The 12,416-nt window shown below is 42.6% G+C and overlaps 2 protein-coding genes across 4 annotated transcripts; both read right to left on the bottom strand.

Moving 5' to 3' along the window:
* Positions 1 to 200: 200 nt before the first annotated feature.
* LOC140824237 (uncharacterized) lies at positions 201 to 6,317 on the bottom strand. Its single transcript, XM_073185833.1, has 4 exons — positions 5,948 to 6,317; positions 5,604 to 5,852; positions 5,083 to 5,514; positions 201 to 742 (listed from the first exon to the last, which is right to left on the bottom strand). The coding sequence occupies exons 1-4, from the start codon at positions 6,315 to 6,317 to the stop codon at positions 201 to 203; spliced, it is 1,593 nt and encodes a 530-aa protein (XP_073041934.1).
* Positions 6,318 to 7,255: 938 nt separating this feature from the next.
* On the bottom strand, positions 7,256 to 12,059 carry LOC140823041 (uncharacterized). Of its 3 annotated transcripts, XR_012116112.1 has the most exons (6): positions 11,479 to 12,059; positions 9,648 to 9,969; positions 9,214 to 9,518; positions 8,856 to 8,927; positions 7,856 to 7,954; positions 7,256 to 7,523 (listed from the first exon to the last, which is right to left on the bottom strand). XR_012116112.1 is itself a non-coding variant. In XM_073184127.1 (4 exons), the coding sequence occupies exons 1-3, from the start codon at positions 11,775 to 11,777 to the stop codon at positions 7,904 to 7,906; spliced, it is 672 nt and encodes a 223-aa protein (XP_073040228.1). In that variant the 5' UTR covers positions 11,778 to 12,054; the 3' UTR covers positions 7,256 to 7,523; positions 7,856 to 7,903. The 3 variants fall into 3 exon arrangements, 1 of the variants encoding a protein (XP_073040228.1); XR_012116113.1 differs by lacking the exon at positions 9,214 to 9,518 and having other exon boundaries at positions 11,479 to 12,057; XM_073184127.1 differs by lacking the exons at positions 8,856 to 8,927; positions 9,214 to 9,518 and having other exon boundaries at positions 11,479 to 12,054.
* Positions 12,060 to 12,416: the final 357 nt, after the last annotated feature.

Here is a 12,416-nt window from a genome sequence, read left to right as displayed (position 1 = left end):
AAAAAAGAACTTGATTTTATTAAATTTCAACCGATTACGTAGGACAAATTCAGAAACGAAATACATAAACAATAAATTTAAGAATAATATTTTCTGATGTGGTAAGTATTTCAGGGTCTCTTTGAAGCCTTGCCCTGCACATTCTCCAACTTTCCTCTCTGCTCCTCTTAAACCTCCCCACGACAAAGTCACCTACTTCTTCATTTCCTAATCATGTTAACCTCCACACGTGCTCTTTTTCCCTCCTCCATCACTACCCCTTCATAACACTGACGCGCAACATTTTGGTCCCCATACAAAACTCCAACCTCTTCTCCCACAGTAAACTTAAGCTTCTGATGATAAGTGGAAGCTACGGCTCTGAAATCCTTCAGGGCTGGCCGTCCTAGAATTCCATTATACGCTGACGGGTTATCCACCACGGTGAAGGCTATCATTTTTTTTACTCGTCGATGATCAGTCCCCAAGGATAGGAGAAGAACAATCTGACCCAAAGGCGGGATGGCGTGTCCTGCAAACCCATACAGCAGGGTGGAGACCGGCTCAAACTTAACTCCTTCCACCTTCATTTTATCCAGCGTGCTCTTGAACAAGACGTTTACGGAGCTTCCACTATCAATAAATATCTTCGCCACATCATAATTGGCAATGATGGCCGTCACCACCAAGGCATCGTTATGTGGAGTCACAATGTCTCGGAGGTCTTCCGGCCCAAAGTTGATGACGTGGTCTTGTGGTAAGTCTGCACCCCTAGATATCTCAAATTCTCCAACTTTCTCCCATGCACCTTTTGAGCTCGCCCGGAGTCTCCATCAGTAGCACCCCCCGAGATCATATGAATCATTCCTCTCGTAAGGTGGTTATTGTAGTAGCCCGAATTCCAAATTGGGTAATTAACGGAGTATTGGTGATTAAGAAGGTTTAATGTGTAATTTTGACCGAGTCATGATCGGACGGACCGAAGATGGTTCGGAAGCACCGAAGAGTTCGTAAGGTCCGAAGTGGGTTCGGTGGATCCGACCATTAGGTGTCAAGAGTTGATCGACACGTGGGAGTTCGGACGTTCCGAAGTGTAGGTTCGGTGGATCCGATCATGAGGTGTCAAGAGCAGCTGGACACGTGCATGTTCGGACGGTCCGAAGTGTATGATCGGAGGATCCGATCATGAGCTGTCAAGAGCCAATGGACACGTAGCGTTCGGACGTTCCGAAGTGTTGTTCGGAGGATCCGAACATGGCCTATAAATAGTGCTCGGATTTCCTCATTTTGACTTGCCAATTTCTTGAGTTTTGCCTCATAGTTGAGAGGATTTGGAAGGTTTCTAGGGTTAGTTGTTGGTCGAGCGATAGCCAAGAGCTGCCAGGAGTAGTAGCGTAGCGGCGTTTGAGTTACGAGGCAATCGACATCAAAGGGCTGTCGACGGACGAAGGTAAACCCTAAACCTTTGGTAGTACTAGGGAGTACTGGTTTTGCTAGTCGAGCATGGTAGTATTGATTGAGTATGCTTTTGATGCGTAGGCTTGTGCTAGACCTGATTAGCGGTGTTGCGTAAGGCTAGGCTTGCTGTGATAGAGGTACGAAAGTACTATCCGAGATATCCTGGTTGAGTATACATTCATATATGTGTTGCATGATTATGTGGTGCATTGATATATGTCATATGATGCATGCTATTATGTCAAGTTTATTACTGCACGTTGCATTTCATGTTGAGCCGTATTCTCCTTCGAGATAGCCTTTACTGTTGAGCTGTATCTCTTTCGAGATAAGCTATATCTTGGGGCCGCTCAGCCCTGTCTTGTGGACGCATGGACACCGAGAGTACACAGTGGCCGACGGGTCGGGAGGGCTTCGGTGGTCCGGGACATTTTAGGTCCACGTCTGTCTTGTAGTGGATGCAGTGACCCAGAGGTTGGACCGCGCGGCACTATCCACTTGGCGCCTCTAGACTGAGCATTGTTGAGATCCTTTTGTGATTCCTGTTTCTTGACTACCCCGGTATCATGATCATAGCATGTGCATTTCATATAGGTCTGTATACTCATACTTTTGTACTGGGCGTTCTTATCGCTCACGTCCTCGGTTTTGTTTATTCTTGGACACCCCATTCCCACGGGGCAGGCCTCAGGTTGGACAGCTCAGGAGGAGCAGGAGGAGGACGTTGAGTAGCTGGTTGGGTTAGTTAATCGGTATTGTTGTTGACTTTTCCGCTGTTATCTCTGATTATTGTTAATTAGGTTGATTGCATGCTTAGTTCTTGATTAGTAGGTGATTCTGGAACGGGTCACTACATTTATGGTATCAGAGCATGCGTACGATTTTGGGATATAGATTTCTGTTTTGGAATTCCGTTGACCAATTTACTAGTTTCCCTATTTTATGTTGTAGCAATGGCTGACCACTTTGGTGATGAGAGTAGTCAGGGAAGTGTAGGTCGTTGGGGTGACCAGGACGATCGTAGGCGTCATCGTGAACATCGTCATCGTCGGGATGGTCCTAGGCGTTTCGATATGCATCGTTTCATTCAGATGGGGCCTAAGCCTCTAGTTGGTGGAGAGACTCCTGATGATGCTGAGGATTGGATAGAGCGCATGGAGAGTTGTTTCCGTGCATTCCAGTGCACCGATGAGCAGAAGATGGAGACTCTTAGTTTTCTCCTCGAGGGCCGTGCTCGCAAGTGGTGGCGATCGACTTCTGCGCCGATAGTTCAGTCGCAGGGTAGAGCGACTTGGGTCGATTTCCGTGCAGCGTTCATGCAGCTGTACTTTCCTCCAGCCCTTCGCCAGGCCAAGACGATTGAGCTCCTGAACCTTAAGCAGGGGAGTATGTCTGTTGATGAGTATCAGCAGAAATTCTTCGAGTTGTTACCCTTTGCGCCTCATATCAGTGGCAGTTCTGAAGCCAAGTACGATCATTTCCTTCAGGGCCTTAACCAGGAGATCTTTGATCGAGTCACTGTCTGTGATAATCCTACTTCGTACGATGGGTTGGTGAACCGGTGTCGTCAAGCAGAGATCAGTCTCCAGCGTGGTAGGGCTATTCTTTCTTCTAGACCTTCGAGTGTTTTGAGCCCTCGACCTCAGTCTTTCAAGAAATCTGGTTCTTCTTCTTCTGGATCTGGATCAAGGTCTAGCGGTGTTGTTCGCTTTGGTGAGAAGAAGGATTCTTGTGCGCATTGTGGGAAGAACCATCCATCGGAGCAATGCCGAGTAGCCGCAGGAGCTTGTTATCAGTGCGGAGAGATGGGTCATCTCAAGAAGAATTGTCCTCAGCTGCGAGGTGGAGCAGGATCTGGTTCTGGATCCCAGACGACTGTTCAGCAGAGGAGACAGGGTCAGGCAGTGGGTAGTTCGAATCTTCGACCTCGTGCCCAAGGTCAGGTTTTTGCGCTGAACCAGGATCAGCCTGAGATGTAATTGTTATACAGTTGTAATGAAGAATATTTGCAGTGTATTACAAATGGTGTTTTATTCTCTTGCCTAGATTTCGAGGACGAAATCTTTTTAAGGGGGGGAGAATGTAGTAGCCCGAATTCCAAATTGGGTAATTAACGGAGTATTGGTGATTAAGAAGGTTTAATGTGTAATTTTGACCGAGTCATGATCGGACGGACCGAAGATGGTTCGGAAGCACCGAAGAGTTCGTAAGGTCCGAAGTGGGTTCGGTGGATCCGACCATTAGGTGTCAAGAGTTGATCGACACGTGGGAGTTCGGACGTTCCGAAGTGTAGGTTCGGTGGATCCGATCATGAGGTGTCAAGAGCAGCTGGACACGTGCATGTTCGGACGGTCCGAAGTGTATGATCGGAGGATCCGATCATGAGCTGTCAAGAGCCAATGGACACGTAGCGTTCGGACGTTCCGAAGTGTTGTTCGGAGGATCCGAACATGGCCTATAAATAGTGCTCGGATTTCCTCATTTTGACTTGCCAATTTCTTGAGTTTTGCCTCATAGTTGAGAGGATTTGGAAGGTTTCTAGGGTTAGTTGTTGGTCGAGCGATAGCCAAGAGCTGCCAGGAGTAGTAGCGTAGCGGCGTTTGAGTTACGAGGCAATCGACATCAAAGGGCTGTCGACGGACGAAGGTAAACCCTAAACCTTTGGTAGTACTAGGGAGTACTGGTTTTGCTAGTCGAGCATGGTAGTATTGATTGAGTATGCTTTTGATGCGTAGGCTTGTGCTAGACCTGATTAGCGGTGTTGCGTAAGGCTAGGCTTGCTGTGATAGAGGTACGAAAGTACTATCCGAGATATCCTGGTTGAGTATACATTCATATATGTGTTGCATGATTATGTGGTGCATTGATATATGTCATATGATGCATGCTATTATGTCAAGTTTATTACTGCACGTTGCATTTCATGTTGAGCCGTATTCTCCTTCGAGATAGCCTTTACTGTTGAGCTGTATCTCTTTCGAGATAAGCTATATCTTGGGGCCGCTCAGCCCTGTCTTGTGGACGCATGGACACCGAGAGTACACAGTGGCCGACGGGTCGGGAGGGCTTCGGTGGTCCGGGACATTTTAGGTCCACGTCTGTCTTGTAGTGGATGCAGTGACCCAGAGGTTGGACCGCGCGGCACTATCCACTTGGCGCCTCTAGACTGAGCATTGTTGAGATCCTTTTGTGATTCCTGTTTCTTGACTACCCCGGTATCATGATCATAGCATGTGCATTTCATATAGGTCTGTATACTCATACTTTTGTACTGGGCGTTCTTATCGCTCACGTCCTCGGTTTTGTTTATTCTTGGACACCCCATTCCCACGGGGCAGGCCTCAGGTTGGACAGCTCAGGAGGAGCAGGAGGAGGACGTTGAGTAGCTGGTTGGGTTAGTTAATCGGTATTGTTGTTGACTTTTCCGCTGTTATCTCTGATTATTGTTAATTAGGTTGATTGCATGCTTAGTTCTTGATTAGTAGGTGATTCTGGAACGGGTCACTACAGTTATCCTCATTCATTCCCCTCCTCGGTTCGACGAGCTCCTGAGGGACATCTTGACCTCGAAATTCCCTTCTCTGCTCCCCGACCCTTTGATTTATCCACAGAGGGCCTTGACCATGCCTAAGGGACGGGCGAGACCTCTGTCGACTCCCGGATGAGGATCTTTCTCGTTTGTCCTACGAAGCCAATCTAGTACTGCTCTCAACCCTTTGCGACTTCTCCCACTCCCCTCGGGATCCCTCACCTCCATCATCTTGTCACGAATCCTATATAGAGGAACATGGGATGATAATTGTCCTATGCCCCTAACTTTATCCTCCTCCCTCTCGCCCGCACCTCTCTTCCTGCCTCCTCTTTCCGCTCCTTCAACTCTAATTCCCCCAGGCCGCTGCTCCATCCTCTTATGCCGCTGGGCATCTTCTAGATTTACATATTTTTCCGCCCAAGATAACAGATCATCATAACTTGATGGAGGTTTCTTGACCAACGATTTAAAGAACTCCCCTCCCCCAAGTCCTTGGGTAAAGGCACTTATCATGGTGTCAGGGGAAGCATCTGGTATATCAAGCGCTGCGTCGTTGGAACGTCGGATAAATTCTCACAGATCTTCAGCTTCTTGCTGCTTCATAACAAACAGGCTCAAATAATTTTTCTAGTGCCTCTTGCTTCTAGCGAATCTGTGCAAGAAATCAGCAGAAAGTCCTCGAAAGATCGTAGAGAGTTGGGCTGCAAGGTGTTAAACCATTGCTGAGCTGAACTCACCAACGTGCCCAGAAATTCCTTACACTTAATTCCATCTGAATACTGATGCAACAGAGTTGCGTTCTCAAACCTTCCCAAATAATCTTCTGGGTCAGTACGTCCATCGTATTCTCCCACATTCGACTGCCGGAAATATGGAGGAAGCCCTTCTTCCGAAATGGCCAGTGAAAAAAGACTTTCTCTCTTGGGGGTCGGTGCTTTGCTTCCTACCTGCTGCCTCAACATCCATATTTCCTTTCACCGCTTGGGAGGGGTTGTGTTGCTTCAATCCTGCTCTTCTGGCCCTCATCATTTTCCCCTTGCTCTTGGCAAGTGGCCTGCTCTTTAGCGAACATAGACTCTTGGTTCCTCTTTATGGCCTCGTCCACTGTCCGGGTAATAAATTGGCCCAACTGTTCCAGGGTCAAGTTCCCCACATTCTCATTGGGACGGGGTTTCTTGGCCCTAGTCTCATGACGAGGTTGTTCAGTTCTTGTCTCCGGACAGGATTGTTCATGCCTCATCTCAAGACCCGGCTGTTCCTGCCTCACCTCAACATGGGATTGTTCGGGTCCCATGTGAGGACGCGATGATGATGAGTTAACTCTTTTGCTCCCTCTCCTGCCTGTCATCTCTACGTCTCAGCTCAAACTTCCCACAGACGGCGCCAAGTGATACTCACAGAAAATTTAGGGTCCGATTCCATCAAGTGTCACTAGTCCAGACGCAGGTTTCAAAATTGTCCCGAGCCTGAAATCATGAATAAGACCGTTAGAATAGGCCCAGGAGGGTGTCCTGGCGTAGCCCCTCCGACGCTCAAGTCAAAGACTGGGGATATAAGTGTAGAGCAGCTAAGAGTGCTGCTGAAAAACAATATAGTGAATGAAATATCATATGCTCAAACCTGGTATTTATAAAAGAATACATGGCCCTTGATGAGCATGTCTTCCATTTGGGCTAGGGATGTGCTAGGGATAGTGGGGCTCATCCATGGGGTATCAAATTATTAGAATTTAAATGAATTAAAATAATCAAATTCGAAACCAAATTTTTTAAATTACCTACAACAGTTTTCCTAAAGTTGTGATTAATGATTGAAAATGGAGCTCACAACTCTCTATAGTCAAGCACCACGAAGGTTGGTCGTGAACACGGCGGTGACTAGCCGGAAAATACGCATGAAGGACGACGGTTGAGTTTTGGTTCGAATAAAACTACAAGAAAGTGGTATGGAAAGAAATTTTACGCCATGAGCTTTCCAAATATGTATTTACTTTTAAATTTCGGCGACGAATATGATGGCCTAAATCTTAACCCGCTCTATTTTATTTCAATTATAAAAATTCAAATGTATTTTATATCGTCTATAAACAGATATTTTTTAAAACATAATTAATTATATGGTTTAATTATTTTAATTTAACATTTTAAATAATTAAATCTTAGTTCTTGTCAAATAACTTTGTAGTTAGCATAGGATCTTTACAGATTTTTCCGAATTAGACTGGACCCGAACCGTGGCCAGGTCTAGGTAGGAACTCGAGAGAACCATCCAAAGAAAGGGAGTTCATACGCTTTACTTTCCTTCAAAACTCAACAAAACAGTGAACAAGATAAGATCTCTAGATCTTCTGCGCGTCTTTTTGCCTCAGAAAAGAATACAATGTCAATTATCACTGTACAATATCTTGCCACCTATATGCACCAAAGGTAATCCAAGTTTTAAAAAAAAAATCAAGTATCATTCCTCCAATTCCAAACAAAAGAGCATAGCCAGAAGAAGTGGACGATGATTCCAATCATCAAACCATATGCAACTTTCTCACGGCGTACTCATCCTGGAACGAAAACTCCATTGATCAAAAGTTGTGTAGTATAATCATTTATAAGTAACGAGTTTTTTTTTTACCAAGACATGACCATCATCTTCTTGTAAAATGATGGGATGAAGATAGTAAAATACTTCGAATAACATTTATTATTCATGATCAACGGTCTTCCCTTTCAAGAAGCTAATGAAAAAATTTACTAAAGAATAATCAAGATCATCAAGTTTGTCAATTATTTCCTTTCTTTTCTATCATCCATGTTGTATTTTTTCAGGTAAAATGCGATGAGAATTTAGGCATGGTGTTTCATTTTTTTGGGCTATTCATCAAAGACAACGTACATCTTTTACATGACAAGGTATGCCCGTGAATGGATTCATCTGAGAAGCTTAAGCAGATGAGGCAGACTCAACCACAGAAATACCATGACTTTGAGTTCCCTGCAATCAGAAAGAGTCCACCATACAAGTATTAGTGCATCACCGCATCTCTACTCTGCGAAAATGCTATAATCAATCAGGTCATCAACTCAAGCATCAAAATTGTACACCGTTTCTAACAGCAGAAACGCTATCAAGGTCATCCAACCATCAACAAGTTCACATTAAGAGGATGATTTTAACAGTATTTTTACACATGTTTAATTGCTGGAGTAATTCAAATGAGTTTAATCACACAAACAGATGCATTCTTAACTGGTGGCAGACATGTGGACAAACACAAGGACATCGTTCAGGTGAACTCAGCGTGTTTGCCTTTAAATGTGTGCAATAGGAAGATTAGATGGTATGACAAGGACATCTCTCTCCATCCTCTTTTTTGAATGTCTCACTCTCTCATATCTCAACCCTAAAAAGGTCACCGGTAATATAGCATACTAGGCCCCATCTAGAGCATCTATGTAATACAGCATTTTAGTCCAATTTTAATCGCACATTAGATTATGTAGTGTCTAATGAGAAGTTATTATCCTTTAATCTAATATTAGTACACGTATGAAATTTCTATTGAAGCTCACACCAATGTGAAAGAAAAGGACATGAAAGTCAAAGCCGTCCTACCAACATGAGTTCATGCTGAAAATAATCGTCATTTGCCACTTTAAATGTCATTAGCAGACTCATAGTTAATTAGAACTTTGAGGAGAATCTTTTATTCGCATGTTTGTTGTGAAATTAGTGGAATATTTTGTGGGAGATAGAAACAAAACACAAAAAACAGAGATAGAGAGAGACATCATCAGATGGATCTTACAACAACAAATAAAAATACTGCCAACAACCAAGAATAACTCACGCAACACCTCTATCACCCCCCAGTCCCCCACCCCCACCTGCTCACCTGCTATCCAGCTAATGTTCCCCAGCATATCATCTGTTGTTTTCAGATCATCCTCCCATTCTCTACGGTGACCTGCTCCACATTTCAGATTCCTCTTTAGATGCTCAACCATCTTACACCATGATTAGAGTACGTACACGGTACACTGTTGAAATATAATCAGAAGAGAGTTTTTTCTATCTCATTATCCACAATGGAATGAAGGTTTCCCCAAAATCCATGCTTGGTTTCTAATGTAATAATTAGTTATGATAGAACTTAATAGGAGCTATTTTCGACCAGAATTCATCAGGATAAACCAATTTAATCTAGGTCTAAATAGAGGGAGTTATATATTAGACATACACAGTCATCTCACCTAATTTAATTATCACTGCATCAATTGCATCTTGTTGTAATAACTGGGGAATCTTTCTACCATGCAGTAGGCTGTGGCACATCACTACAAGTTCTATTTCCTCTTATTTTGAGCCCAACCATCTGTGGATACTTATAAATTCTCGCTTCAATAGTCAGTACATCAACTCATGCTAGAACCTAAACCTTTTCAGGATCCACCAACTACATTCTTGCAGCATCATACCTCTCCTTCTCCATAGAGAACAAATTGATAGAATTAACACTCTGCAATGGAAGCCCGCGCATAAACTTGATCCAAATTTTCTAAACCAGCAAGATTTAGAAACAAAAAGGTTCAGATAGTGTTTTACTTCCTAACCTTCACTTGTGAGCGTGTTCATGGGGGGGGTATTGTATGTTTAAACAAGACGAAACAGAGTGACAAGAGCATACCCCACATAAGTAACTCTCATCTTTGCCATCCTCAAAAAGAGACGAGTAATATGCAGGATCATATATCGATCCCCCAACAGCATCATCAGAACCAGAAGGATGTCTAATAACGGAAGGAGTTGCAGGACTGAGAAAACTATTTCTCAAATCAACGTCTGTATCTCGTAGACATGAGTTGTCTATGTGGGAAACACCAAGTCTGTACATCTGTAGCCATAACAACGAAGATGATAACCTTACAGAAAAGCCAATGATTTGCATGGTAAAGGTGAGCTTCACAGAAAAGGCAACAAAGGTTCCAAGAGTCTCAGATGGAATGTGCCTGCACGAACATGTATAAATTAAACAAAGCTCAAAAGGCAACAATAACTGAAAATAGTAGGTTAATAGGCTCCATATAGAACAAAGGCATCCAGTTTATGCAAGACCGCTATTGGTTGTGAGGCCATACCCACCATTTTCATGGAATGAGGTCAGGAATTAAAAAATATTTGAAACACATGTAGCAACATTTTGGCACCCAACAAGAATCACAGGGTAACACTGCATAATTAGATTATGAGAATATAATAAATTTGGTAGGGAACCATGAATTGATCCTACAGTCACACCAATGGAAGGGAAGGGATAACTTGCTGAAACTTTCTCTGAAGAAACAAAATGCTAAACGGTGGGAAGACTTTGGAGAGAAAACTGAGATATAAGGGTCAACATAAGGATAAGTAGAATACAATAATCATCAGTATTCTAAAATTCGGCCTAGCGCCGGTCGACCGCACCGAAAATTTGCTACTCGGCCAGCCTAGGCGTCCTCGGCACCGCGGAACCGCTGAAAGCTGAAGCGTTTAGGCATCTAGGGCTTTTAGGATTTTTTGTTTAAGGCATTTAAATTAAAAGCCAAATTAAAAAATAAAAATATAGAAAACTTTCCACCCAAACCCTCTCAACGCCATTTCCAACGAGAAGAGAAGAAGACAAGGGGAGGTAGGTGATTACAAAAGAGAAAGAGAAGAAATTGCTCCGCGGCTCCTCCAAATACCCGATTATAGAGGATGATCACAATATGGTATGTGAATAATGTGATTTATTAAATTTAGATATATAGTATGTGAGTTATTAAATTCGGATTTTTAATTTAAATTTCAAAACCTTATTATGTTGATACTGTGGAATTCGCTTAGCAGCGCCTAGTCCCCACCTAGGCAATAGATATGTCCGACTAGCGCCTAACGAATGTTAGAACCTTGATTATCATTAAACAATTTTCACAATAATCCCCACGGTTAATATGAAGAATCAACTTTTGAACTCACAACCCAGTAATATGAATAGACACCTGGATCAAAACACAAGAAAACGAGTCTAATGTATAAAATTCCTATAGCTCCACAAACACTAGCCACTGAAATTAGTATCTAATTTTATTAAGTGAGAAGCCATTAGCGGCAAAGTAACACCACAAACACTTTGGCAGTTAACCTTGATAAAGTAGAAGACAAATCTGATGGACATCGTACACTCGTATCAGCATATCCTTTCATCCAAGCATTTGTTCTTATTCATGAGCCCGAAACTTAAACTCTAATTATGAGAAACAAAGATCTCACATTTCCCAAGATAAATGCTAAAAAGTACCCTAAAAACACCAATGATCATGCTCATAAGTTCATGCACTGAACCAACTTATATATCAGAGGACATTATGGCATCATGGTTCAAAGCTTATACTTCGTGCGGTCATAATGGTGGAAAAGAACGAAGCCAATATGTAAACACGATGATTATGAAGCAAAGGTGGAGTGAAAAACAAAAGACGTAAAGGTGGAAGTACCAGATATCGCGAGAGAAGAGAATGAACCAAAAAACGTCAAGAAATATGGAGCAGAAAAGGAGAACGGCGTATGTTCTAGCGAGGCTCTGACTACTGCTCTCAATGGCAACGAGCGCGAACAACGAAACCCCCAAATTCACAAGCAGCACGGCGTTGAAGAACGCCCCAAGCGATCCAATCAACGCGCACCCAATCTGAGCGTAAATGAGTTTCACGGCCATAGACTGAATCCTGTCATAGTCTTGAATCCAAGCCTCGATATCTATCCACCTCAATCCACATCCATTACAGCCCATCATTTTTATTATTGCTAATCCATTCAATTGCAAATCACACACAAATGCGCGTAAGAATCTGCAACTTATACAAATGCAATTGGAGGGAGGAGAAGGGAGCAGAGAGTCTGGAGTCTTTATATCGCAGCCCACGTTCCGAAAATCAACAACCCATGATTTTATCTATATCGGAAGGTTCTTGAATTTGAATATTTTTCAACAAAAATTGGGAAGAACACCTCGTGAGTATTTATTTATATTATTATTATCGCCTTTTTCACGAGTGAAATTGAAACGAAGAGAGCATGGCAGTTAGGGTTTTTAATCAATTTAATTAATTTAATAAATGACTTGGACCCCCCCACTTTGAAGTTTGAAGAAATATACTTTTCCCTTTTTATTATTATATTATTTTTATTAATTTTTCAGCTTGTGATTTTCCCATGATAAACAAATAGATACACGTCTTTTGATAAAATAGTATTGTATTTGTATTTAAAAAAAAAGACTATACTCATTTTCGTCCCTTTTATTTATCTTGAAAATGCTACTAATTTTTATTTTTTATTTGTAAACTTGCTTTCGAAATTTATGATTTTGCATCCATGGAATACTGCTGCTAAATACACCTTTTTTAAAAAAATATTCGTAATCAAATAACAG

The sequence above is a fragment of the Primulina eburnea genome, chromosome 2 (genome assembly GCF_022965805.1).
Source record: "Primulina eburnea isolate SZY01 chromosome 2, ASM2296580v1, whole genome shotgun sequence".
Lineage (NCBI taxonomy): Eukaryota > Viridiplantae > Streptophyta > Magnoliopsida > Lamiales > Gesneriaceae > Primulina > Primulina eburnea.
The sequence above is the reverse complement of the archived record's forward strand: the minus strand, read 5'-3'. Positions and strand labels throughout refer to the sequence as shown.

What these genes read in the sequence shown, in the direction of transcription:
- LOC140823041 (XM_073184127.1), bottom strand. Translation starts at nt 11,777, where the DNA reads ATGATGGGCTGTAATGGATGTGGATTGAGGTGGATAGATATCGAGGCT. An exon ending in CTCTTCTCTCGCGATATCTG is followed by an intron (nt 9,970 to 11,478) that starts GTACTTCCACCT and finishes ATGTTCGTGCAG; the next exon opens with GCACATTCCATCTGAGACTC. An exon ending in ATGAGAGTTACTTATGTGGG is followed by an intron (nt 7,955 to 9,647) that starts GTATGCTCTTGT and finishes TTCTGATTGCAG; the next exon opens with GGAACTCAAAGTCATGGTAT.
- LOC140824237 (XM_073185833.1), bottom strand. Translation starts at nt 6,317, where the DNA reads ATGACAGGCAGGAGAGGGAGCAAAAGAGTTAACTCATCATCATCGCGT. An exon ending in AGATTCGCTAGAAGCAAGAG is followed by an intron (nt 5,515 to 5,603) that starts GCACTAGAAAAA and finishes CCAACGACGCAG; the next exon opens with CGCTTGATATACCAGATGCT. An exon ending in TCATCCGGGAGTCGACAGAG is followed by an intron (nt 743 to 5,082) that starts GTCTCGCCCGTC and finishes CTAGGGGTGCAG; the next exon opens with ACTTACCACAAGACCACGTC.